At 33.4% G+C, this 27,690-nt stretch overlaps 4 protein-coding genes across 4 annotated transcripts; 2 read left to right on the top strand and 2 right to left on the bottom strand.

Moving 5' to 3' along the window:
* Nucleotides 1-3,278: 3,278 nt before the first annotated feature.
* Nucleotides 3,279-5,771, top strand: LOC7481527 (uncharacterized protein C24B11.05). The gene is made up of 9 exons (XM_024607980.2): nt 3,279-3,651; nt 3,961-4,043; nt 4,140-4,205; nt 4,320-4,417; nt 4,519-4,556; nt 4,658-4,745; nt 4,851-5,159; nt 5,349-5,414; nt 5,524-5,771. Exons 1-9 carry the CDS (start codon nt 3,455-3,457, stop codon nt 5,677-5,679), a joined length of 1,101 nt encoding a protein of 366 aa, XP_024463748.1. The 5' UTR covers nt 3,279-3,454; the 3' UTR covers nt 5,680-5,771.
* A 603-nt stretch (nt 5,772-6,374) lies between these two features.
* LOC7481528 (uncharacterized) lies at nt 6,375-8,955 on the top strand. The gene is made up of 5 exons (XM_002313392.4): nt 6,375-6,587; nt 6,803-6,903; nt 7,602-7,683; nt 7,800-7,882; nt 8,481-8,955. Exons 1-5 carry the CDS (start codon nt 6,546-6,548, stop codon nt 8,740-8,742), a joined length of 570 nt encoding a protein of 189 aa, XP_002313428.1. The 5' UTR covers nt 6,375-6,545; the 3' UTR covers nt 8,743-8,955.
* Nucleotides 8,956-10,036: 1,081 nt separating this feature from the next.
* Nucleotides 10,037-13,011, bottom strand: LOC7481529 (scarecrow-like protein 14). Its single transcript, XM_002314132.4, has 2 exons — nt 12,556-13,011; nt 10,037-12,462 (listed from the first exon to the last, which is right to left on the bottom strand). Exon 2 carries the CDS (start codon nt 12,385-12,387, stop codon nt 10,246-10,248), a length of 2,142 nt encoding a protein of 713 aa, XP_002314168.1. The 5' UTR covers nt 12,388-12,462; nt 12,556-13,011; the 3' UTR covers nt 10,037-10,245.
* A 6,466-nt stretch (nt 13,012-19,477) lies between these two features.
* Nucleotides 19,478-21,671, bottom strand: LOC7481530 (scarecrow-like protein 30). Its single transcript, XM_002314133.3, has one exon. It carries the CDS (start codon nt 21,604-21,606, stop codon nt 19,636-19,638), a length of 1,971 nt encoding a protein of 656 aa, XP_002314169.2. The 5' UTR covers nt 21,607-21,671; the 3' UTR covers nt 19,478-19,635.
* Between the last annotated feature and the right edge of the window lie 6,019 nt (nt 21,672-27,690).

Below are 27,690 nucleotides of genomic sequence, written 5' to 3'. Positions count from 1 at the left end.
ATGAATATCTGTATTATGGCATAACTGGTGTCTATGCTAGCATCTCCCAACTCCTTGATTGGAATGTAGATTCGTTTGATTAAGATGTACAACAAGTTTTGACAAACAACAATATTAAAAAATAAGGATAATCCAACGATAAATAGAGAAGATATAGCTCCAATTGCACCACTCTCTGTCTAAGGAGTCGTTTCACTTTTTTCTTTCAAAAATTCCTCTTTTCCCTCTTGCTTAAAAAATTTCTCTTCTGAGCTGAATCTTTATCAAAAAATTCCAGAGTTATGTTTCATTTAAACCTTACTAGTACGTTGAAGCAATTTACCGAAAGAATCCAATTTCTTTGTTTAGCTCAAATTTGACTGTTTGAACATAGATGATGTGCGTGATCCTGACGATCAAGGACATCCTTTTTCTCTTATAAATACCAACCCCAGAATAATTGTGAGAGATCAAAGCTTCTCTCTCTCTCTCTCTCACACACACCATGTTTGAACATAGACTTGCTCCTTGTCAGCATTGTCTGCGCTTCCTCTATGTCTCTCGGTACTTGCACTCCTTTTACTTAGGTGGTGTGATATTGCTTTTAGAAATCACAACTAGTCATGTAACGTAGTATTTAAAACACGATGTAATTCAATATGTTTTAATTTTAGTATTTAAAAAGTATTTTCGTTTAGTATGCATTAAATTTTAGATTTTCTAACATCTCAATATATACTTTTTTGAGAAAAAAATGATTTGGCCGTGGTGGTGTAGGTGAGCTTATTTCTTTTTCTAAACTTAAAAAAAAATACAAAGAACAAATATGAAGATGGTGACATGTTAGACAATATATTAAAAAAAAAAACAAAGCAACTAATTTAATTTAATTTAAAATCAAACTTTCTTTTAAAAAAAGGCATAAATTTAACAGAAATGATAAATTTAAAAATTTAAGATAGCTTGAGTTATTTTCAAAATTAGTAAAAAAATAAAAAACTGAGCATAATCTAAAAAAAAAAATAAAGGATAAAAAACAAGGTGAATCTTCAAAACCTAAGTTAATCGTTATGTTGTGGGTGGGCACAAATTATCTTGAATGCAAAAAAAAAAATCATATGACACTAGTGTTTTAAAGAACTCAAAGAGAATTTGAGACTCAGGTCATCGAACAAATTGGGTTGAAAAATTTTAAAGTAATTTAGGCTGAACTTAAAATGTAAGAAATGAACACCAACCGATATGATGGAAATATATATATAGAAAAGATAACAAAGAAAAGTCTCAAGCAAATCCAGCAGCCAATCCAGGTCAACAAATCAAACACATGACCTAGGACATGAAATTACGATGACCCCATAAATACGAAAGTGAAAAAGGCTAAAACAATATTTGAAAAAAACTGCTTTAAAAAAAGACCGAAGTCAACTCGGGTTAATCTTTCAGATCTATAACCCAAGTCATGAGATTGAGATGACACCATTAAAGGCAAACCCGAGAAAACAAAGAAGTATGATTCTTAATTAAACAAATATCAATGAATGAAATTGAGGGAAATAAGCAACCAAAAAAACAATGCAAAACAAAACAAATAGAAATTAAAATAAATATTGACTAAATTCGACATAAAAATTAACTAAAATTAAATGTTTAGGAAAAATTAAATGAAATTAATGTTTAGGGATGTAGTCGAAAAGGAAACTCAATTAAGAAAATGATTCACAAAAATAGCAATTAAAAGAATTAGGATTAAGTTTGACATAAAAATTAAATGAAATTAAATGCTTAAGGATGAAATTGAAAAAAAAAATCAATCAAGAAAATGATTGAAAACAAAACAAATAACAATTAAAAGAACGAAGATTAAATTTGATAAAAAAAAAACTATATAAAACAAAATGACCAGGGATGGAATCGAAAATAAAATCCAATTAGAAATAATCAATATATATAATTAAAATAATTGCAATTAAGAGAAGATGGACTGAATCAGAAGAAAAAAGAAATTGAAGGGTTGGTATAATTTTTTGCTTGGCCAGTACGCAATCCGAAGAAAAAAGAGAAGGAAAAGAAAGAAAGAAAAAAACAAATTGATGCGAAACCAGACCGAACCACCACACATGCGCAACCTAAAGAGGAAGAGGAGGCCGAGACGAATTAAATGATGTTGCGAAAGCACGATTAAAACCACCGTAGTCAGTCTCACGCGCGGCATTAAGAATTGAATGTTAAGGGTAATAGTAAATTAAATTAACAAAATATAGTAAATTAAACAAAAATGTCCTTAGGAATAAACAATAATAACAAAAAAAAACCATTATGAAATTACAACCAAGCCCTAAAACCAAGATTAAAAAAATTAAATGTCAAGGGTAAGTGTACATTTTAAAATGCAATTATTATAAAGCTTTTGTACCAAAGCTTTTGATTTTAACTTCTAAGATCAAGACGATAATTGCACTGTAAAAAACATTATCACTCCGAACGAACAAAAAGAATGCAAAAACCACTTTACCTCTCTAAGGCAAACTCATTTGATTTTTCAGCCATAGACAGAAGAGTAATTCCTTCAGTATATTCGACGGTAATCCAATCCAAGGCTTTTCTACTGTAGATCACAACATTACCTTGATTAGTTCTTGACTTGTTCTCGATGACCCTCAAACCCAGATAGATGGTCCTCAAGGAACGTGTACTTGCAAAAAGAAATGTGAATCCATGGCAAAACAGAGGAAACATAAACAAATCGTTAGAACTAGAAAGACTAAAATGGATCAAAGACGCGTGGGGTCTAAATTAACGATATTTGAAAACGATACCTCACCAAATAATTACCAAAACTTTTTTTTTATATATATATATTAGATAATTAATTATCTAGTTGACTTATTAAAAAGTTTAATAAAGAAAAAGGCAATCTTTCTTGTCAATTTTTTTTATTGTAATAGCGGTATCGGTTTAAAGTGTTTTTTACTTAAAAATACATTAAATTATATTTTTTTATTTTTTAAAAATTATTTTTGATATCAGCATTAAAATAATCTAAAAACATATAATTTTTTTTTTATTTTAAACTCCTATCAAATTCTTTCATCCAGTGAAGAAATTTATTATAGTACATGAGTTAAAACATGTATTATTTGGACTCCAGTTACTTTTTAATTAAATTATATTTTAATAAAATCACAAAACCAAGTGAAACAATAGTAGTCTTGTTTCGTAACCTCTTCTATTGATCATCGATGGATATAAACAGCTAATATCCTCAAAAGCATGCATGAAATGTTAACGAAAAGGACCTTCCATATACAATGCGTATTAATTTGGAAGAAGGAATAATGATGCTCGAGACCTTTCTATATGAGAAAGTTTTCTTCGTTCATTATGGAGTCAAAAAGAAGCTGCTGTGTTTTTTCAATTTACAGAAGCTGGTCATGTTCTGGTTTCTGGACGTTGGACCTGGTAAGAAACAGAGATGGAGTCTCTGTTCTCTTCCTCGCACCATTATAAATACATGCTAAAGCCTTCGGCTTTCTTCCCCATCATCTCTGCTCTCTTTTCTGTCCCAACTCCTTCATTGATTTCACCATTCAATCTCAGCTCTCCTCTCTCTCTCTCACACACGCACACGAACACACACAGACACACTAGCTCCCCTTTTCTCTCTTTCAGGTACTTATTCCTAAATTTATTTTGCAACATTAATTGCATATATACGCAAGGTTGGTGTTTAGATTAAGGTGGAATGAGGCTTTGAATTGGTGCATGCCATGGACATTTTCAAAGCTATAAGGATAAAATCTTCAAGTCTGATAATTTTTTTTATTTATATAATCGTCACCAGATCAGATTTGAATGTGCTCCGTGTGCTTGATGCATTAATGGAGTCAATTAGCTCCACAATTCTAATAACTCAATTCAGAATCGATGACACGATGTTTGTCAGATTAAGTAATTATTTCCTACCATGTTTTTTTTCAGAGCTCTTTTTTATCTTATCAAAATGGCGTACGAAGATCAGTGTCAGCAAGGTTTGAAACCAAAATATGACTGTCTTCTCTTCGGTAAGCAACCCCATTCAAGCAGACAGTCTCTGACAGTTCATAATCCATAGCCCATGTATTAATAAAATCATCACATGAAACGTGTCTTGTTTGTAGATGTTGATGATACGCTTTATCCTCGAAGTTCTGGTCTGTTGGAGGAAGTTACCAAGAATATTCAAGGTATATATAATGCCTATACCTTGACGACTCGTCAAATATTTCTTCTTATTGATAACTCCTTCCTTGATTAATTAGAGCATATATAATAAATCACCTCTGCATGTCCTTGTCCAGAATACATGATTCAGAAGCTTGGTATAGAAGAAACTGAAGCCTCTCAAATGAATGGTGTTTTGTACAAGAGTTATGGCACATCCATGGCAGGTCTCAAGGTATGTCGTCCTTGAAAAAAAAAAACGAAATCATCTTGACAAACCTTTTACCAAAATCCAACCGATTTACTGATGTCTTGCGATTTCTTTCCTCTTTCTAGGCCATTGGTTATGATTTTGACAATGATGACTACCACAGGTACCGAGTTAAATATCCCCACATATAGCTTTAGTTTTTTTTTTAACATAAAATGGATTATTGCTATATAAACGATCTTACTTGCATTTTCATGTTTACAGATTTGTTCATGGGAGATTGCCATACGAGAGGCTAAGGCCTGACCATGTTCTAAGAAATCTTTTGCTTAGCTTGCCAATTCGTAAAGTTGTAAGTTCCTTAAGCTACCTTCTAATTAAATACAAGTTGATAATCAACTACAAATCAAGCTTTCTTAGTTCTGATGATTTTTTTTTTCTGGGTTTTATGTAATAGATATTCTCAAATGCCGATCAAGCACATGTGGCTAAAGTTCTCAGCAGGCTTGGGTTGGAGGATTGCTTTGAAGGGGTTATATGCTTTGAGACCCTCAATCCCTTCAATTACGAAGACATCAATGCTTGTGATGGAACTGGAGCTTGGAGTCCCAGCTATGCATCCAAAAGCCAAATTCTCGACATCATTGAACATCCTTGTCAGTCTAATCCTGTTTCAGCACTTCCAAAATCTCCAGTTGTCTGCAAGCCTTTTGAAGACGCATTTGAGCAGGCCTTTAAGCTGGCCAACATCAATCCTCAAAAAACAGTAAGTACCATTTCAAAAGAACTCAGAAATTCAGATCATGTCTGGTATGATTTTTACAGATTGGTTTAAGACTGTATCTGGAATATAATGATATTGTTTCTTTAACAATTCTAAAATATTCCTTATCGATCATCTTCCATGCCATATGCACATATAACAACACTACTGATACTCTTTTCCTTTCTGGAGGTATTCTTCGATGACAGCGTTCGTAATATAATGACCGGGAAGCTAATGGGCCTCCACACCGTGCTGGTAAATCAAGTTCTTGAGTGGTTCTTATCATGCTGTTCCCTTTTTGCGATCTGAGAATTTTATAAATCTATATTTATTCTGACGAATCAGAAATACTACATGGTTATAGGTGGGCACAGCCAACAGAACAAATGGAGCTGATTATGCGCTAGAGAGCATTCATAACATGAAGGAAGCATTGTCGGACCTGTGGAAAGCAAATGATAAGTCAGAAGCCAGAAGCTTTACAAGAAAGGTTTCCATGGAGACAACTGTGACTGCCTAGTTAGCTTAATTACCACCAATTTGTGCAGTACTGATGAATTTGTATCTCTACTTATATACGATCGTGATTAATAAAGCTTAATTCATTTTTAATATCGAATATGATTTGAAAATATAAAAAAAATTAAATTTTGAACTACCTGTATGGACTGCACTCCCAAGGAGAGGCTAAATCTCTCTCATATAGCTGCCTACCGTGAAGATGAAAATTTAGGACAGGATGAACACGTGGAGCTACTTGAGTAACATAAAAACCACAATAAACATAGTTTCTTTTAATTGAAATAAAATTTGGATTTAAAAGACTCGAGTTTCGTTGATTGTGAAACGATAGAATAGAATAATTATTCACCATCTTCATTATGTAGTTCAAGACCTTAATTAATTAATTACATCTAATTATGAACAACAATAAATGAAAAGGGGAATCTTGGATCAAAACCTTTAATGCTAGGCAACGATGAAAACTGGGTGAGCTGCGAAAGAGAAACCAGTCGGTGAAAGAAGAAGAAGAAGAGACGATGCTTTGCAGTCTCTGGCTTTTGTAAGTTTAGAAAGGAGGAGAGTTTCTTTTTTCGCTTTAAAAAAAATCCTAATAAAATCGGAGTCTTTCCTTTTGGGTTAGCCCATATAAATTTATTGGGCTGGGCCAAACCAAGACCAGTACCAGGACGAGAAGGGTAGAGCGTGATTTGATGCCCTAAAAATTATCAGATCGTCTTCTACGACTCAAGAAAAAGTTTTGCCTTTGCTTTCTTTGCCTTTACACAGGCTCAGCGAGAGGGAGAGGAAGACGGAGAAGGAGAGGAAGCTTGTAAGCTTATTGTTATTTTGTGCTGTCTTGAAAGAGAACTCAACTGGGAAAATATGGCGAAGCGGGAGCTCTCCAGCACTTTGAAGAACTTGAAGGTAGTAAACACTTTCTGTTGTTTCTTCCATTAGTGGTTTATTTTCTGCTGCTTTTTCTTTTTTGAAGTAAAAACTTGGGATTTGAGTTGGGTTTAGCTTAAACTAATCTGGGTTTACTTTGTTTTTATCAGAATTTGGTTTAATTGTTTTGTGAAATATGAATTAGTCAGTACTAAGCTTGTTACATTATGGGTTCTCTTTTGTTGGAATAATAGTTCATGCAAAGAGCAGTTCAGAGAGAGGAGAAAACTAAGAAACAAGAAGAAGAAGTCAAACCTGATGGGAATTTCTTTTCCCCTGGTACCATTAAGAAGTGGTAATTTTGAGCTGATATGCTTAAACCTATATGTTATGTCTACACGTGTTATTTTTTATGTTGATTTTATAGGTTATGAGTTTGTTTTGGTTTGTGCTTTTACTGGATATTTGCATGCTTAAGCATAAACATATGATTTTCGACTTTTGTTCATCTTGTTATTTAATGCTTATTTTATCCATGGAACCTTCTGGAGTGAACAAGTGAAGGAATGAATACAGAGCATTTTATCTGAAATTTCTTAAAAAAAGATTTTCTTAGAAAAATTTCTGGTTTTTTGGTTGCTGAATAGTGCTTGCCATTGGTATAAAATAAGGCACTGGATTGAAGTTGGGTCTTTTGCATACTTGGGTTCCATGCTGCATGGATTTTGTACCTGTGACAATGGAGGACCGTAGTAGATTGATTGAGGCTGAGAACTTGAGACTTGAGCACCTCTATTTGCTTAATATATGCAACCGGTGTTTTGAACTAGCATTTGAGATGTCCTTGTAATTCAACCAAGGTCCTTCATGTTATTGCTGAATCTGCTATAATTTGGTGATACTTGCTGTCCAAGTTTAAAGGCCATTGTGTTGCAAATTGAGATCCCTAGGCTCTTAATTGAGCAGCTCAGATGCTTAGCCAGTGACTCTTGATATCATCACTGATTTATGCTTGGAGTACATCACTTAGATTGATGTTTTAAACATTTGCAGTGTGGTAGTAATGGAAGGGGATCCTCACCCAGGAGCAGTTTTAGGCCGAATGTCATTTCAAAGTTTCAATCCCTCTGTTGATGTGAGTATGAAGGTCAAGTGACCTGAAAATTTTTATTCAATGAATAGTCACTTCCCAAGCTTCTCTTCTGGCATGTGCTCACTGCTCTCCTCATGTCAAAACCATTATCTTGGTAGAAACTAAAAGAAGCAGCAGCAAATGAAGCATCTGATGCACGTGCCTCTACTTCCAGCTATCAGAGTGGAAGAACATCTTTTAGGTGGGTAATTTGATTTCTCAAATCTCGTTTATTCTATCCTGATAGTTGTCCTTCAGTGACTGTTTGTAAATTCTACTAAGTAGAGAAAAATAGTTGCTGTTGTGAATCTTATAACTGGATGGAAAAGAAAAGAAAATGTTTCGTAACCAGGATGAGCAACTGTCAGTTGATACAAGCTGGACATGTGATGCCATTGGAGTGGTCAATTCATAACTTGGAATATCAATTCTAAAGTTTTTCTTTGTGATGCTGTTATGCAATTGATTAAAAATGTGGTGTCATAGCAAGATGGCACCACAAGACTTCTCATAGTTATTTCAGATGGTAGATGTGATGCCATCTGAATTGGGATTGTTTAGCTTGTTCTTTGCATCCACTTACTAGTTTCCTTTGACTCTCTGATTAAAGGGGAGTTACAACAGCAACTAGCGGTAGTTTAAGGAGTGAGTAAACAGAGTGGTCAGATGATTAAATAAACAAACGGAAACAGATCATGGGCGATTTAATTATTTACAAAATAAATTGACTTCCTCAATTCTACACATTGTATATAATTTTTTCTCCTCTAATTTGCATTTCCTTCTCTCTATATTTTCAGTGAAAATGAATCATCACCAGAAGGAGTAGAGTGCTCAAACACTGCCAAACCAAGTTCTGAGGCAAATGGAGATCATAAAAGAAAACAATATGAATTAGCATCTGAAATACAACATCAAAATAAATCACCGAAAATGGTTCAAGATGGTCACCAATCATCACCGAATAGCAGTAAAGGCTCCTTCAAGCAGCCAAAGCGTGGCAAGCTGGACTGGAATGTTCTTAGACCAAAAAGTCAACACAATCAAAATAAAAGAGGGTGAGCATTAGTTGGTCATTCCCTTGGTAAAAATGAAATTTCTTGTCTCATTAATGTCAGGTTGAGCATTTGCTTCTGTAACTGGGTGTACTTCTTTTCTAGCCCTTCAGCTTTCTCTTTTAGCGAGTATTGACTTATACAAAATGAATTAAGAGATTGTGCAAACTTGTTGTCATGATTCATATCATTAATGGCCAGATTTTCTTATTGAGCCTTCTGATTCGTTGGTTAAAGAGTTGCCTCCTCGCTCTCTCAATTAGTAAAACATGAAGGCATGGATTATTTGTCTCTGTCCAGCCTTCTGGTTGATTGGTGGTCTTTTCTTGCAAATGCAGTTGCATGTAACTCGTATACTTTCAAATTGTTTGAAAATCACAAAGTTTTAGTGTGCCAATCTCCTCCATTAAACTAGTTTGTCAAGTACAATACCAATTCCTGGTCCTTTAAATTGTGCTTCTGCACCTTTAGCTTTAATAATGAATTTCACTTGAAGGAAACTAGTTAAAGCAATTGTTCTGGAAGGAGACCAAATAGGCATGTTCAAATTTCCCAGATAGACCGTAAGTGTTCATTCCAAACATCACCAGTAGTTATGCAATTGCTCCTTCGAAATTCTTCTGCTTTGGTCTCTGTTGGGAGTCAGTCCGGGTGCCTATTCGGTACTGGAGTAATTTTGTTTGGATGATATCGGACAATTTTTGGGGCTTAAATGCCACAAGGTTTTCCCTGCTGCAGTGTTACGAATCATGTCGATATAGAACGATGTACAGTGGGGGATTAGAGGGAGCTTCCTTGGAACATTTGCATGTGTAATGAAATGGAATTTCAGATGCAACTGGATCTCAAGAACCACCGTCATTCATGTACCATTTTCTGCACAGCATGAACAAATACTGCGGAACCACTAAAGGAAAAAATTGCAGAAGGTTAAATATTTTTTCTGCTTTAATTTCTATGTATCTAATTCCAAAGTGAAGTGGTCGCCTCCAACCCTTTGTAAAGGCTCCAATCCCTGTTGACGCCTGCCATTCTCTTGAATGGGCATGGTATGCTTTCAGGAAATTAGCAGCTAATGTATCTCTCATCTACAATGGTGGTTCAGTTAACTGTTATCTCTCTCACCGAGGTCCACCCCAATTACTATGTTTCGGGCTTGGCAATTTGGTGTTTGATTGACAAGGTTGCCACTAGAATCTAGCCGTCTTCACTACAACTTGTTGCGTTGAATCTCATGGCCGACTGAAAATTATTAAGACTTGTATCTTTGACTTGCACTCCTGCTTTATTCACATATACAATGGACTGCAATTTGAATGTATTTTTGTTTGGCTAGAATACGAATGTTCAATACGTGAGGGTAAACCTATGAACAAAATCACTGCTAGGAATTAGGATATAAATTACATCAATACTAAAAATATCTGACGTAAAATTTGACATATATAACAATGTAGAACAACTTCTAGTAGGATCTAAAAAACCAGTAATTCTCAAGTATTTTTAAGCATTACTCCTGGACTGGTTTCCAGACTGATAGAGCATAGATTATTCTCCCCTTCCATCCCTGTAGCACCCACTGGCCATCTGCATCAACAACAAAATCTTTATCGTACTCTGATTTCACCACAGATCTCACATCCTTGAAAAGCTCTTGATCCAATGAAAGTTGCCTGAACCCGGCTCTTAGATTCCTAGACTGCCACTGCTTGTATGTCTCTGGCCTTTCAACTCTTGCTTTACCCTCACATGCTATCACATTGGTAATATCTCTTCCGTATTGCTCTTTTTCAAACATCATTCTGTGTTCATCTTCGCGAGACACAGTAGCCTCGAACATATCAAACAATGATGAAAAGTGGTAGAGCGCCTCTCGAAACCGAGTGACAAAGAATGGCGCATTGAAATTACCATTTACAACCCCATGGATAAACATGTCCGGTTTGATCTTGTTGATCAATTTCAAAACAGCATCCCTTGCACTATTCTCCACAATTGTGTCGTCCGGGAGGTTCCTTAGCCGATATAGACAGTTGACGACAACCTTCTCGTCTTTGTCAATTTTGAGATCCTCATATCTGATGGTTTCCCATTTCTGTGCTATGGGAATATACTCAAAAGGGACTTTAAACCTCTCACAATATCTTTCTAAGCGACGGCCTGTCTCCTCAACCCTTTCTGCAGGCCGGAAACCTGGTTGAGGAAGCTCAATTCCTGTAATACGTAACTTGGGAGGTCCACCAGGCCTTTCCGAGAGACGCTGGATTAGGCAAGGCCATTGAAAACCATAAAGAATACCAAAATCAATGATGTGCAGTCTTGTTGCTTTCTTTTCTAGTTTCAGAATTGTCCTGTTGGCAAAGAAATTAGACATCCTTTTGAACGGGCACGCTCTGACATATACCTGGTAAGCTTTTAAGATCTCAGCTGCTGATGTTCTGGGGTTTACAAATAGTGTAAATGTGGGTGTCGTGGTGCCTGCTAAGCGTGTATCAAGGGCATTGGCAAAGTAATGCGCCAATCTTTGGTTTGCATCACCAAATGAAGAAGAGTGTTGCCTAATCTGCTGAAGTATCTCACTTGCAGTCCTTTGGTCACCAATTGCCACAGCCTGTGCACATTGGATGAGGAGAGAGCTCAAATCCACAACTTCTCCTTTCTTTCCCCGTTTCTTTCCTCGTGTTGTTCTACCATTAGACCCTTTTCTCTGCTCATTCCCAGCTGCTCCATTTTGTGAATTTCCCAGAAGAGAACATGGAGTTGACTCATTTTGTGCAACTGGACAAAGCAACACCTCATCAAGTAACTCTGACAGCTCAGACTCTGCAGGAGAAAGTGCAGAATGCTTCTTGCTCCTCTCTTCTTCTAGATCATCACTGTCTTCCCGCTGATGATTTTTTCTTCCCCGTGAACTATTTGTTGAGTAGTCTCCCTCGTCCTTGTCCGGAGGGTTGGACGAGTTGCTCTTTGAAGATACCATGAAATAATCATTACCTGAAAGAAAATTGTCCGCTTCTCCTCCCCCTTTGCTGAGCACCTCAAAAGGGTGCGGGTGCACCGGACTGTGGAGATCTGGTGCTAGAAGGGTTCTTTCGAGGGGGAGAACTGGAGAGGTTTGCACTTGATATAAGTCTAAATCAGCTTGATCAAAAATCCAATCGGATTTTTCAACCAAGTTATTACCAGGAGGATTGCTGTTGCTGCTATCAATACCGCTACTCCAAGTGAAACCATTATCCGGGCTTTCAAATTTTTTATCGAAACAAGAAAGAATTTGATTCGACGAATGGGGGTATTCCTGACCAAGGACATCATAGAAGGGTTTCTCGGCAGCTTGGAGGGCTAAACAGTCCTGCAACATACAGGTCTTACCCTCCAAGTCCTCTTCCAAAAGCACATCACTTATGAACTTGAGAGTAACATTATTGCTTGGACCATATCCTTCAGAGCATGAATTTGAAGAGGAAGATGACGATGTTGAGTCATTAGGAGGTTCAGGATTGAAAGAATTAAAAGAAGGATTTGGATCACTCATGGTATCATTGAGTTGATATCCATTAAAAAGATTCCTATTCGAAGAGAAAGAAACCGAGGCATGGTCAAACATGAATCTGTTCATGGAATTTGGGTATTCTTGTAAAAGGGTATCCATGAACAATATGAGGAAATTAAAAGAAAACAAGATAAGAAACTAAATGGCTCAGGAATCAATCAAGAATCAACAGTCCTGCAGAACAATCAATCAAGAATCAACAGTCCTGCAGAAAACTCAAAAGATCGATATGCGAGCAAAGAATAGGCGTAGAAAATTGGAGTTTACCTGAGTGAAACCAAAGCAATTTTCTTCTTGAGCAGGAGTTCACGCACACTTATTTAAAGGAAATTGGTCCGCGGAGTCATTTTTAAGGTCTTAGAATACTGAATATTGAAGTTTCCAGGAAGGGGAGGGAAGAAGGATCGAGGCAGCCGCCACATCAACACTAGATTTGTGTGTCAGAGATTCGAGTTTCGACTGTCAAAAAAGATAAGGGTGTTACACTATGTTTGGGAGATAAATGGAGGGAGGGAAACAAAGACTATTACTACGACAGTTTTTCGCTTGTATTTTCTCAGCCCCCTCTATCTTTCCTTCCATTTTCGACTCTTCCAAACAAAACATATGACTTGGGGGCCACAGTGACGAGTTATCTTGGAGACCATGTGAACATGGGTCCAAAGTTGGTTTTTTGGTTTACAGGTAGGGTTGGCTTTATAATTATTAATGCTTGGACAACAAGGCTTTGACTGGATCTTAGAATGTGAACGCATTATCCCTCTCTATATTTTATAAATAAAGCTAAAAGGGACACTGTTTACCCACATCTTTACACTGTGTGTTACTTTCTTTTCTTTTCTTTTCTTTTCTTTTTTCTCTTTTGACTTTTTTTCTTGTTATTGATTTTTTTAATTTAGTTTTTATATGATATGTTTGTAGGGTTTACAACTGGGGAAGTGTTTACCTTTATTCATTAGCACAGTGGATTAAAATAGTTATTTGTAATTTTTTTAATTTAGTCCTTAAATGATATGTTTATGGGAATTTAGAGTTAATAATTTATTTTAATTTATATTTTATATGGCTATTGCAGTATAAAAAAAATCTCAGCATCGAATTAGTATTGGATTAAAAAAAATTTTAGTTAAATAAAAAATAATTTAAAAAACTAGGTTAATAAATTTTATAAAATCAAAAAATTTACAGGATATTAAAAAATAATTTATGTTTATTTGTTCGTAGCCCAAGATAAAAAAAATTCCTGGCTCCGCCCTTGGCCACAGAGATAAGTAAGATATCAATTTTCGATTCACAAGATATGTGTAGAAGTTTTATGGCATTGCCTCTATTTGGATAAGTATTAGGATGATATATTTTTCTATGTCTGTATGTTGTCGATTGAGTCGAGTTTATGTTTTATGCCATAGTTTTGTGAACCCGGTGCTGCTGGTGTTGCTGTAGCTATTAATTTCAGGTTCTGCAAGGAAAAAAACAGGATCTCTTACTCAGCTGCTAATGCCGTTATCCCATTTCAAGGAAGAATCTTGAAAATAAAGGAAAAGGGTTAACTTTTAATAATGTTTTTATTAGTCTGCAATGAATTTACTTCTGCTCTATGTATTAATGTTTTCCCCAGTTCAACTGATTGTTCTGGTATCCATGCATATTCCACTCATAGTGCAACTACCCTGTTTCCATGGCTTTCTCTTTCTTTACCTTAGATTTCCTCATTGTTGCCTATCCCTCTGCGCCTTTTGCCCTTTTTTTGTGGTTATTATTTGGCTTTTTTGATGCTGCTCTGCTTTTTTATCCCTTTTTTCATCATGAAATCTTGTGCAATCCTACCTTTCGTCATTAAATACTTGCCTTTTGTCATCTTCTGTGGGAGTTGCATATGTGTTTTCTTTTTGCGGTTGGGTTTCATGGCTCCAGATTGTATTTTCAGCTAACAGTATAGTTCTCTCTTCTTTGAAAGTCGTCTCCAGGCAGGACTCTACCTTTGAAAGTTCGTCATGTTTATTAGCAGCCACAGTGCTCCAATCTTTGCTCAAAGTTTTTTGAAGTTTTACATTGTATCAATTTTATATGCTTTTACTTTCAAAAATCGAAGTGTTTTCTTCTTCGTCCCTCCCTCTCCTCCAATCCTAAGTTTTTGGCCCTGCCCCATAAAAAATATTGAATTTAAAGATTACAAGCACTGAAACTTTAGGATTTTTAAAATACAAATCTACTTTCTGATACAAAATATTGAATAATGAATGGATTGAATATTCCTCCCCCGTCCATACAAGAGGAATTCGCACCACTCTACTTTCTGACTTGTCACCCACAAGCACACCTCACGCCACCATCATACACAACGTTATCAGATTATTTTTTGTTAAATGAACTCGTTGGTCCCTCTACTATTTTGATTTCACTAATCCAGGACCTCATCCATTTAATTTGTCATTGTGAGCATTGTACTTCATGATTGTTTTTCAATGCAGACCTTCTATCCACCTACAGGTTGATACTTCAGTCTGTCTGTCAATTATTTTCGTTTTGAGAGATGGATCGATGCTAATTTGATGGTTTTTTCTTTTTGTGTGGCAATATATATATATTACAAAGATAAAAACTGATTTCATAAATGAAAAAAAAAAATATTTTTTTTTGAATTAGGCCAATCAGCTAGTTGTCCCGTTTCAAAAGCAAGCCCCGCCATTTGAGCCCAGACCCAAATGGCAGAGACCAAACTAAACAAAAACTATTCGTATAGGAAAAAGAAAAGGAAAAAGAAAAAACATGGCTTTTAAAAAAAGAAGAAAAAAATAAAAAAAAATAGAACATCAGAAACACATTAAAACTTTAATTAGTATAAATATCTTGTTATTATAAAAATTTCATCGAGACAAATACAACTATATCATAATAAAAAGCTAGGATCAAAGTTAGGAGTGAATCACGTGACATACCCGATGAAAGTTGAGTTTGACTCACATGATAACACATGCCAACCAAATTTCTCCTTCTCTCCACTTTAGTCCTTCCACTTCAATCTATGGTCTTTATAAAATTATCTCAACATTTCTCTCTCTCTCTCTCTCTCTCTCTCTCTCTCTTTTCGCAGAGATTTGAAAAGATTGAAGAAGAGATTGAAATGCTTCAATGCAAACTGAAGAACATAGAAAAGGGTATTGCTTTTTCTGGTAAGAAGACAAAGACTGCCAGATCTCAAGGGAGGAAGATTCAAATAACTGTTGAACATGAAAGACCAAGGCATGGGCTTACTTACAACATCACGATTATGGTTTAGTTGAACAAATATTAGGTAAACTATTTTTTGACAAAGTTTCGTTCTTTATTTGACTGGGTTTATTTGCTTTTCTTCTTTTTTTCTTGATTTTTTTATAGGTCTTGATTGACTAGGATGACGAGTGATTACAAAGTGAAAATAATCAATGACGGCATGCAAGTCTTACGTGGAATTCAATTACTTGTTTGTTTTTGTATTTTAAAAAAAAAATTAAAAAATTTTAAATTTTATTTTATTTTATTTTTTACTTTAAATTAATATGTTTTTGGTATTTAAAAATCATTTTGATATACTAATATCAAAAATAATTTTTTAAAAATAAAAAAATATCATCTTGATGCTTTTCCGAGTAAAAAACACTTCAAAAAATAACTGCAACTACACTCACAAACAGGCTAGAGAAAACCTTCAATACCCTTTTTTGTCCTCCTTTTTATTGTTTTTTCCTCCTCTTTTTTTCTTTCTGCTCTTTTGTTTTTAATGTTTTTCTTGGTGGGTTCTTTTATGTTTTTCATATATTTTTTTTAATTCTTCTAAACCCATTTAGATACTTCGGGTCATGGATTTGGTGTTCAAGATTGTTGTCAATAAGAAGTTATATTTTCTTTTTTTCTTTTTCTTTTTTTATGATTTGAACCTTTTATTTTATTTTTTTTGAAGTTGAATATTAAGCAGATTTCTTGACTACTGATGCACGAGAAGAAACTTGTAGTTTTGCTTTTACTCTAAAGCAGAACGTGATTCCAATGGAATTGCATTGCTGTTCTTTTGTTTTTCTGTTCCAGGTTTGCTGCTTGTTGATTTACCTCAATGAAGATAAAGCTCACGGTTCTTTATAATTATGAATATAATCAGATTATTATCTCTTCTTTTAATTTTTCTCCATGGGAACATGGGAGGTCTTTGTCAAGGAGGTGTGTGGAAGATACGAGTTGAATTACCAGATGCTTAGCCTTACAAATCTCCATCAATTGTCTTCTTCAACAAGATCTGTCACCCAAATATCGATGAAATGAACCAAGACAACAAATGCAACACTCTTTTTTTTTTTTAATTTAATGGAGTTAGATAATCTACTTGCAAGTGTAAGCACTTTGGAGTGCTTACTATTTTGTGATTAAAGATACAAAAAAAAAAACAATTCATTTAAGAACTTCACAGAACATTGCAATACTCTTCCTATGCTTTTTTTATTATATTTTCATTTTCTTCTATAAAATACTAACTTAATACTAACTTAAGCATTTATAAGTTACTAACTTAAACATCGAAAGGTTCTGTATTCTGAACTTATTTTGCAAGAAATATCAAGCCTAGAGACAACACCCACATTCGAGCCTAGACAATTCAGCCTATGATGCAGTCATGGAAAGTGCAAATATTATTTGAAGTTTTCACTGTATCATCAATGGTATTGTATATGAGAACCTGAACAAAAACTAGCTCATTTTCATTTCATGCCTCATTACCAAAAGTTTTTTTTTCATGATTAATGACTTAAAAACAAAAAGTTAAGAGAGAGTAACCAATCTCCCTACCATATCGACTCTAACTCCTTCAAATCTTTCACAAAACACTTATTAAATGAAATTGCTCATAGAAGTTGTTTCAGCTACACAACAACAGCTTCTCACTCTCTCCCAACAAGTGACACAATAACCAGCTCCACTGCATGTATCATTAAGTGCACGTAAACAACTTTATTTTCTTAAAGGAATATAACAGAATGACAGATAAATAAGTAGGTATGAGAACACTCGTACCCTAACTCTCTAAATAAGTTGCTTCTACCATGAAGAGCATTCCCACATTGGTTATTCCAGATCTCCGGTGCAAGCTTGGGCTAGGAGGTCCACACACCTAGTCTTTGATTTTTAGAAGCTTAGGCACCCTAGCCATTCGGACTAGACTTGCATGCCTGCTTTTTAAAAAAAAATATTTTTTTTTAGATTTAGATTTAAATGCACTATAAAAAATTATTATTCAATTCTATCATTTTTCATAAATAGTATTTTAGGTTTTTATGGGAATTGTTTTAATTAATATGTGTCTAATATGAAAAAAAAACTCATGAATATTTAATTAACATAAAAATTATTTTTTTAAGAATTAATATGCTTTTGATATAGTTTTATCACATTTATCAATATTTTTTTTCTTTAGCCATATATAAAATATTGTGACACTATTTCAAGGTTTTATTTTAAATTTGCTTTTAAGACCATAATTGATTTTTGTTTAGAAAATAGTGGCTGCAATTTACAAATGAAATATAATTTCAAGAAACATAAAGTATAGTCGGAAGTTTTTAAATTTAACCTGATAAATCTGATTTAATGATAATATCAAAGAATTCTCCTTGACATTTTTTTACATTGAAGAAAATTTTAGTTTCACCCATAGCCATCAAGGAAAATAATCTAGTATTTATCATATCAACAAAAGGATCAACTAATTAAATTATTACATCCTTGAAAGTTTGGTGCATGGAAAATCCCAAACCTTTAGTGTAAATGGACTGATTTGATGCTGGTTTGAAAGGTGGGGGATTGTTTTGTAGTTAACCTAAAAAAGCAGTATTTTTTTTTTGGGTAAATAAAATAAGTGTACTAAGTAGGCTCACCGTACATGTGCTATGGAACAATTTTTATATATATTTTGAGTTTTTAACTCATATATACATTTCAAGCAGGGATACGGTCCAGTTCCATTTGATTTGGATTTAAATTTTTAATAAAATATCTTGGACTAAACTGAAAATCAATTCAAACTAAATGGGTTCGGTTCAATCAAAGTTTTTTTTTTTTTTATTATTAAAACCAAAAAACTTAATCTTTATTTTATGGGCTTATTTTTGGGTTTTTCAAGGCTTTAACAATTTCTTGTAATCTGTTTTGTTTTTTTGTGGGCTTTTTAATTTACATTCTTTTATTAGGCTTTTTAACAAATCTAGCCGACTCAATTACTAAATTAGAAATTGAGTTTAAACATTTGCATTAGACGTGTTCATTCGTCATCCAAACCCAGCAAGGCACTGTAACTTATATCAGTATGCATGCATGATCAAATTTGCTTTACTTTCATGAGACTTGTATTTTTTCTCTATGGGGTTTACACAAAAACATTTTTTTTGTTCCAATAAAAAAACCCATTAAAAATCTAATACAACAAATCTAATATGAACAAATCCAGATTGAAAGAAATTGAAGTAAAAAATCCAGCATAATTTGAAGAAAAAATCCCAGCAACAAAAGCAGCAGTCAGAAAATCCAACAGCAGTAGCTGACAAAAGATTCCGCAAGATTGATTCTATAAAGAAACAATAAAAAGGTAGCAACAAATTCATACTAATCAAAGAATTAACAATTCAAAATTAAAAGCAAATCAAAGCTCTCTTGAAAGCTTTTTGGTTACCATAAGAACAACTGATAAAATAATTCTAGCAGCAAGAGCCTAGACACCAGGACTATATATAATCGATACATTAGTAAGAAGATGAGTTAAACATGAATAAGTTTCAATAGGTTCAGTTTTTTTTTTTTGTTTTTAAACATTCTACTATATATTTTTAAATTCAATTTTATTTTTCTTGGAATAATAGTTATTTCTCGTATTATTAATTAATCATTCATGAAAGAGAACTTGGAATAATAAAAAGTTATATAACTATATATTCCATTGCTTAGATTTTCTTCAATTAAACATTATCTTATAGTTAACATAAACTTATAAATTAATTTAAAGATATTAATTAGTTCCATGTTGATGTTTTGTTTAGCATATAGTATTAGTTTCATTAATTTGTTGCATATTTACTAAGGAATTCATGTCTTCTTGGTTCATAATTCAGATTCCAAAATTAAAACAATGAAACTATTAACGTACTAGCTAATCCAAGACAACGAGGCATGTTCAAAGGGCTGACCGATCATTTAGTAATACAACGATATCAGATGCACAGAAAACCATTGAAAGAGGACTGTTATAGTTGCTCAACACCGAAGTATAAGAAGTTGAAGCATAATTTTACTTGTAAAAAAAAACGAAAACATCATAGCTTTATGGGGTTACTCCTGGACAGGTTTCCAAGCTGAAATAGCATGAAATATCTTTCCCTTCCATCCAAGAAGTACCCATTGTCCATCCTCATCAACGATAAAGTCTTTATGATAATCGGGTTTAATGCTTTTCATCCTTTTTATGATACTTTGATGTAATGGGATCTGCCTAAATCCATTCCTCAAATTCCTCATCTGCCATTGCTTGTATGTCTCTGGCCTTTCAATCCTTTGTGTACCCTCACATGCTACCACATTTATAACATCCCTTCCAATCATTTCTCTCTCGAACAGCAATCTTTCTTGATCTTCTCGAGGTGCATTGGCTTCGAGCATATCAAAATACGCAGAGTAATGGAACAATGCTTCGCGGAACCTTTTGACAAAGAAGGGAGCATTGTAAGAGCCATTACGCACTCCATGGAGGAATACATCAGGATTGATTCTCTTGATCAATTTAAGAACAGCATCCCTGGGGCTGTTGGACGCCATTGTGTCGTCAGGTAAGTTCTTGAATCGGTACATGCAGTTGACAACAATCACCTCATCTCGATCTCTAGCGATCTTGAGATCCTCATATTGAATAGTTTCCCATTTCTGGGCTATGGCATTGTACTCAAACGGAACATTCATTCTGTCAGCCAATCTTTTTAAACGACGGCCAGTCTCTTCAACCCTTTCTGCAGGCCGAAAACCTGGTTGGGGAAGATCAATTCCCGTAATGCGAATCTTGGGAGGTCCACCAGGCCTTAATGAATGACGGTACATAAAGCAAGGCCATTGAAATCCATAGCTGATGCCAAAATCAATGATGTGCACGCTTGTTGCCTTATCTGCTACCCTCGCAATTGTTCGGTTTGCACACAAATTTGTCATCTTCCTGAAAGGACATATTGTAACATAAAGCTGATAAGCTTTCAGGATGTCAGCAGCTGTTGTCGAATTTTGTGTAATGGGTCCAGAGAGTAACATTCCAGTGCCGGCAAGGCGTTCCTCGAGGCCATTAGCGAAATAATGTGCCAATCTTTGATTTGCATCCCCGAAAGGAGAAGAATGTTGCCTAATCTGTTTTAATTTCGCACTTGCTGTCTTTTGATCACCTCTTCCTGCAGCTTCTGCACAAAGAATTAGCTGAGTCCACTGGTCTGTCTCTCTTTTATTAGCCAGTGTTCTCATGCGCATATGAGATGCTGTTAACTGCTCATTATGCAGAAACTTATTGTACGCTGCACTTCGTGAATTATCATACAGAGGACATGATATGTGTACTCCACTCTCGATACTGTGCAGAAAGTCATCATCAAGAAGCTCCCAGTGTGTGGACTCTGAGACCGAAGGTTGCTTCTTGCTCCTCCCTTCTTCTAAGTAGTCATTACTGTCATATTGATAATTTCTCCTTCCCCTTGTCTGATTTGATGAGTAGTTCTCTCCATTGTTCTGGATTCTGTCTGCTACCACCTCTTCCTCTGGCTCTGGAGGATCCGATGCCTTCCTCATTGAAGAAAATTTCACAGAATGACTATATGGAAGGAGCTTGTTAGCACTTCCCGTGACTCCATTGAACTGCCTAAAAGAATGCGTTTCTGTATGAACATACGGCACCACAAAGACGCTTTCAGGAGAGTAAAACGACTGTAAAACAGATGATTGAACACTTGTAGTTGGAGTGTAATTCTCATCTGCGCTCTCATTGATTTGAGCCAAACAAGGAGGGCGGTGATCCGAAGAAGGTGGATGCTCTTCTCCGAGGACATCATAAAGAGACTTTTCAGCAGCTTGGAGAGCGAGACAGTCCTGTAACATACAGGTTTTATCTCCCAAATCATCTTCCATTAACATGTCATTTATGTACTTGAAAACAACATGAGAGAAGTCATTCGTATCACTGCTATATGCAGTATCTTCATCTGAGCTAGACCCTAAAGTAGGAGCTTGTAAAATGTTTGGAAAGGAAGGTGGTTCCATGGACTCAATCACCATTAGTACGGAAATGAGATGTGCTCAAATTCTTAACCGATCATCGAACAAGAAAGTGGAAAAGGTGGACTCAAATGTTATTTTTTTTTTTAAAATAACTTTTAGTATTATATGACCAAGTCTGGTCTTCAACTTCACAGAGATTCTTAATTTTGTTTTGATATAATAATATTAAAAAAATAAAAAAATATTATTTTAATATATTTTTTAAAATAATATTTTAAAAAATAATATCTTCTCTCCTACTTGCGAACAATTCAAAATGACTGAAGCCGCCAGTCTCCAATTCCCCCCGTCCTTGTCATTTTCTGTGATATCTGGAGTATGGCCCATGGTATCGGTTTGCTTTTTCATGATTCTTTTTCATCACTTCCAGTCCTAGCCAATAGTAGGATGTTAATTGTTACTTCTTAAATCCATGGTCAATGTTAGGAAGAAAAGATATTTTTTTTAATTAAAAATAGTCTTATAAAAAATTGTGAGGGTAATTAGTCGGACCATACGATAGATAAGTTAAATATAAATTAAACATGTTATAAATAAATATTAAAAAGATTTATTGTTTCATCTAATTTCAGATATAATATACATGAGAATAATTTTTGGTTTGATTAAAGTTTTAAATTAATTTATGATTTGACTAAAAACTTTTATTGTTTAATTTTACTATATTGAATATAACTCCAAATCAACCTGTTTGATCGAGCTGAAACTTTACCAAAAAAATTTAGATGTATTTTTATATGTTGGGTAAAATTTCAGGTAAATTATAGTTCTAGAAGTCCTTACAATATATATCAAAATAGATTGTAGGAATTTTATTATTTATTTATTTTTACTTGTGAACTTTCTATTTGGTAATGATCCTTTTCATACTAGGATGTGACAATTTGTTTTGAAAATTTTCTAGTTCTACGTACAAGGATATTTAAAGAGCTATAACATAATTTTCAAGTGTGGAAAGAATTCATTAATGTTCCAAAATTATTTTCTTACAAGAATTCTTTATTCATTCTAGCTATATAGAAAAAAAGGGTTGATGATACTTAATGACAGATTAGTTTTTAAGATTATTGGGCAGCATTGCAAGTTATAAATAAACCTTATATCAAACTTATATTATTTTCTTTTCTTCTTCTTTTCTCATAACATCATAGCGAATTAACTTATGGGTTTTACTTTCATTATCTTAGCTATAACTTAAAGCTTGTTTTAGCTTAATTAATAATTTGTTTTCAGCTAGGATACAAGACTTATTTGGATCAGGATTTGAGTTTATTAGCAAAGATTTTAGGTCAGTTTTTGTATGTGGATCAATTCAGCCTATAAAGATAGATTCATTATGGTTAATTACTCAGAATATTTAAATATTTGTAAACCTAAATTTTCAATCTTTGATGAATAATATTTTTGAACTTTTCAGTTTAACATGTGTGAGAGATTCTTTAATTCTTTGGTTATTTGATTTTTGAATGAACCGAATCTAACTTATTGAAGATCAATTGGCTTCGTGACATTATTCAATTTCATTCTAATATAGTTCTGGTGTCTTGAGACAAGTTTTTATTGTAACACACTCCTATAAGATCTGTTTTGATTTTTCAAGATCAGATCTTAATTTTGATTGTGTGTTTTGTGACAACTTGATCACAAGATTCACATCATCTTAAGTATAATTTCTAAAAACGTTTTGAGACAAAATAGTATAATATTTCCTTTAATCAAATACTGGAATTTTTTAACTTCTAATTGATCATAAACAACCTATTATTATGATGATAAACAACCGATTATTTTGTAACTTCTTATATAATTTTGCAAAATCTGATACAAATCTTTGCGAAAAGTTGAGAGAAGAGTCTAGAACTACGTATGAAAGCAAGGAATTATAAATAATAATAATAATAAAAAAAACAACTCAGAAGATGTCATTATCAGGGCAACACCTGCGAAGATACCGGAAACCGAACAATGAAATTGGATTTCATTTCACTTTTCGTATAGACCAATGCTAGCAGAGATGGGAAGCAACAGATTGAGAGCTCTTTGGTGGGATGAAGAGCGTGGTTTTCTTTGCAGCAGCCGCACAGTATATTTTTTTAAAATTAATTTTTTATTTTAAATTAATTTTTTAATTTTTTTATATTATTTTGATATATTGATGTCAGAAATAAAATGTAAAAAATAATTTATTTTTATTTTAATATATTTCCAAACAAAAAACACCTTAAAATATAACTTCTACCATAATGACAAACACCACATAAAAGACAATGCATTAATAAGGTGCTTTTATTTTTGCAGTTGAAACCGAGTTACGTGATTTTTAATTTTTTTTACTTGATATTTTTTATATTATTTTATATTTTAATATATTTTCAAATAAAAAATACTTAAAAAATAAAAAACTCTACCCCTCTCCCCGTCACTACCTAAACCATGAAAATTATTCTACTATTATTATTTGGATTCCCATACAAATGCAAATATTTTCAACTCTCAATGAACCCACTTTCTAAAGACATGACTGGCTTTTGACACGGCCTCACTATCTAACCTAACTAGAGGTCAGACTGTAAACATTTGTTTAAAGCCTCCAAAATAGAAAATTAGCGTCAATGATTGTGTTTGTGAAATAATGGGCTGGCTGGCTGAGGCAGGGACCCTCGATTCCAAATTAATATTAGCATGATCAACATGAATGGAAGACCATTTTCCTCGATTCAGATGGAATTATATGAAACCATAATGTCAGGTGATTTGTCTTGATAGCCAGATTCATCTCACCTTCCATGGAACTTTCACCATGCGACTCTGGCCTATAAGATCTCACGTACATGGTTATGACAGGGGAGTTCTTGGAATATGTTCAAAGGTTTAACCATTTGCTGACTTTGTACACTATTTTCAATGATAGTGACAAGCAGCCTCTTGATAGCGATCTTGCAAAGAATATATTCAAATTGAATGAATCGTTTCCTGGCTGCCTAGGTAATCACTTATATTCCTATCTACTCTTCCAGCTGGTTTAGTATTTTACTGGATATAGTTATTTAAAATAATATATATTTTTATTTTAATATTAGTACATCCAAACAATTTAAAAATACAAAAAATAATAATTTAATATTTAAAATAATTTAAAAACACATTCCAGCTATAAAAACAAACACCACCTTAATTTATGCAAGTAAAGCAAAACCCAATAGAAAAGTTCATATTAGCAATTATTTATAAAAGCAAAGTTCATGGTTGGCATAAATACCAAGCTAACATAGAAAAGGAGAGGTAATGAAAAATTCGATTATCATATATACTTTACAAATTTTCAAATAAAATGTTTCAACTCTTATATAATTTTCATTTGATTGTCCGTACCATGATTTTTTTTTTCAATCAAGTGTCTGTATTATTATTATTATTATTATTATTATTATTATTATTATTAAAAAAATACAAAAAACTTAATGTTTTTAAAAATAATAGTTTAGAAAAATAAAAATGATATAATGATATTTAGTTGATGATGTTCTAAAATTTAATATGCTTAAGAATGTGGTTTTTTAATGTTTGGATAGTGGGTCATCATATATTCATGTCAATATTCTATTCTCCAGAGCTCAAGAAGTAGATGATTGGTGGTAAAAGACCTAACACCTACAAAATAATTTCTTTTGATGAGATTTAGGGACTATCGGATGATAAACTCAATAACTTTTAAGTAAAGAATTGCAATAAATGAGAAAATAAGCTGTAAATTTCAAGAATAAGAGTATTTGTTCTTAGTATGATAAATGCTTTGAAATTTAAAAGTATGAGTACTTAGAGAATAGAAATTGTGAACCCTTTTCAGGGTGATTTAGAGGGTATTTACAACCCAGGACCTTGTCGTTTTTGCTAAAGTGGAAGGAATAGAGAATCATTTCCTCCTGATAACATTAATGATAGATAAATATCTCTTACACAACATCAACAAAAGGATAAATATCTCTTACACAACATCAATAAAAGGATAAATATCTCTTATACAATATTAATGATGATAGAAATATGGTAGGTTCGTATAAGATTTTTATACATCTAGGGATGTAGAGAGATGAATATTATTGACATTAACATTTTATGCTAAAAGTCATAAGAATAAACAAATGAAGCTTTATGGCCCAATATGGAGCCTATAATGATCGTGAGACCTATACCCACTTGGGTTAGGCACGGTGCCAAGCCCACGGGCGATGGGTTTGACAACTCGTCATACTCATGTCTGTTTGGACTCATAGCGTAGTTGAACCCGATGATATTGGATCTGATAGTTCGTTAGACTCATGTCTATTTAAGCTCAGCGCACAGCTGAACTCGAGGATGTTGGGTAAGGCAACTCGCCAGACTCATACTCGCTTAGGCTCAGCGCGTGGCTAAACTCATAGACATTAGGTCTGACAACTCTTCAAACTCATATTTGTTTGTGTTCAGTGTATATCTAAACCCAAGGATATTGGGTCTGACAACTCGCTAAACCCATGTTCATTTAGGCTCAGCTCAAAAAATTTGGGTCTGACAGCTCGCTAAAACCATGTTTGTTTGGGTTCAATTGGGTTTCGCAACTTGCCAGACCTATGCCCACTTGGACTCTGCTTTTAACCATGTCCAAGGGCGTTGAGCCTAGAAGCGAGCTAGACTCATGTCATCTGGGCATGATATTCTTCCGAGCCTATAGATGTAAGCCTCACCCACCAACATTGGGTTATCACCCTGCCTTTAGACCTTTCAAATAAGAATTCGAGCTCAAAATTAATTTTTCAAAATATACCGATCCATCAATAGTGAATATGTAAAAGTTAGAAGAGATTCAAAATCCTCTATTGGAACTTGTAATGCTCTTAATGTTTTAAAAAATAATTAGACTTTGAGGATAAAAAATTATTTGTATAATATTTACTTAAATACGAAAATAATTTTATGTTAAATATTTAAATCTTAAGATAGTTCATGTAATTTTATAACATCAATGTTTTTGTAACTTCTCAAAAATAAATAAATAAACAACATCATTTGTATAAGAACATGCGCTAAGTTTTTCATTACCTAACACTACTAGGAATTTAGAAAATAAAAATAGAAATCAATAGATAATATTATGTTGCTAATTTCTAATGAAAATAGCGATTAGGTATTTTCATCAGTAATTTTTTATGAAAATAAAAATGAATTATGTTATGTTGGTAATTTTTGATTTTGTAAAAAATATAAAAAATGAACAAAAAATTCATCAAAAAATTTACATGCCATGACTTACCGACATAATATTTCCATCGGCAAATGTAAATAAGTTATAACTGATAGTTCCCTCCCCTATTTTCTTCTTCTTTTTTTTTTAAAAAAAAACCAACCGGCAACCCCTTATTCTCTCACAAATCTGACCACCCTAACTCTTCTGCATCAATTTACATCTATATTAGTAGTGTCAACATCCATCATTGATTTTTTTTTTTGTGAAGTATCAAAAAGCAAACAAAGACACCTATTTTTTTATGTATTATAATTGAAGAAATGATGAGTTATTTTAATAGGTACCAATCATATTTTTTTAATTTTATTGTTAAGTTGGAGATTTTGAGAAATTGATTTTTTTTATGGAATTGATAAAATTATTTATTGTGTAGCGATGTATTTGATATTGTAAAATTACTTTTTAATGAATATTGAAATTAATAAAATTTTTATGCTCAATAAAATTGTTAGTGTTTGGTTTTATTGTGATTTTTGTTGTTTTTTTCAAATTAACAACTACATAACTAAAAATATACTAAACTTCCAACCATATTTGTTTTCTATACGTGATTCTATAAGAAATATATGTGGTCTTTCATCATAAATTTACATAATAGTTTAAAAGTTTTAGACCTTTAAACAAATTGGGAGAGAGACCAAAACAAGTCTTTAAGTATCGTATGATCAAAAGAAATTAGAAGAGAAGCAACATGCTAGAAATGTTGTAAATAATGATATTTAAAAATCTTTTCGAAAAGTTTTTTTTTATCGTACATTGAAAAGATGTTATTTTTTTTCTTTTAAATTGAAGTGTTT

The sequence above is a fragment of the Populus trichocarpa genome, chromosome 9 (assembly GCF_000002775.5).
Source record: "Populus trichocarpa isolate Nisqually-1 chromosome 9, P.trichocarpa_v4.1, whole genome shotgun sequence".
Classification (NCBI taxonomy): Eukaryota; Viridiplantae; Streptophyta; class Magnoliopsida; order Malpighiales; family Salicaceae; genus Populus; species Populus trichocarpa.
The sequence above is the reverse complement of the archived record's forward strand: the minus strand, read 5'-3'. Positions and strand labels throughout refer to the sequence as shown.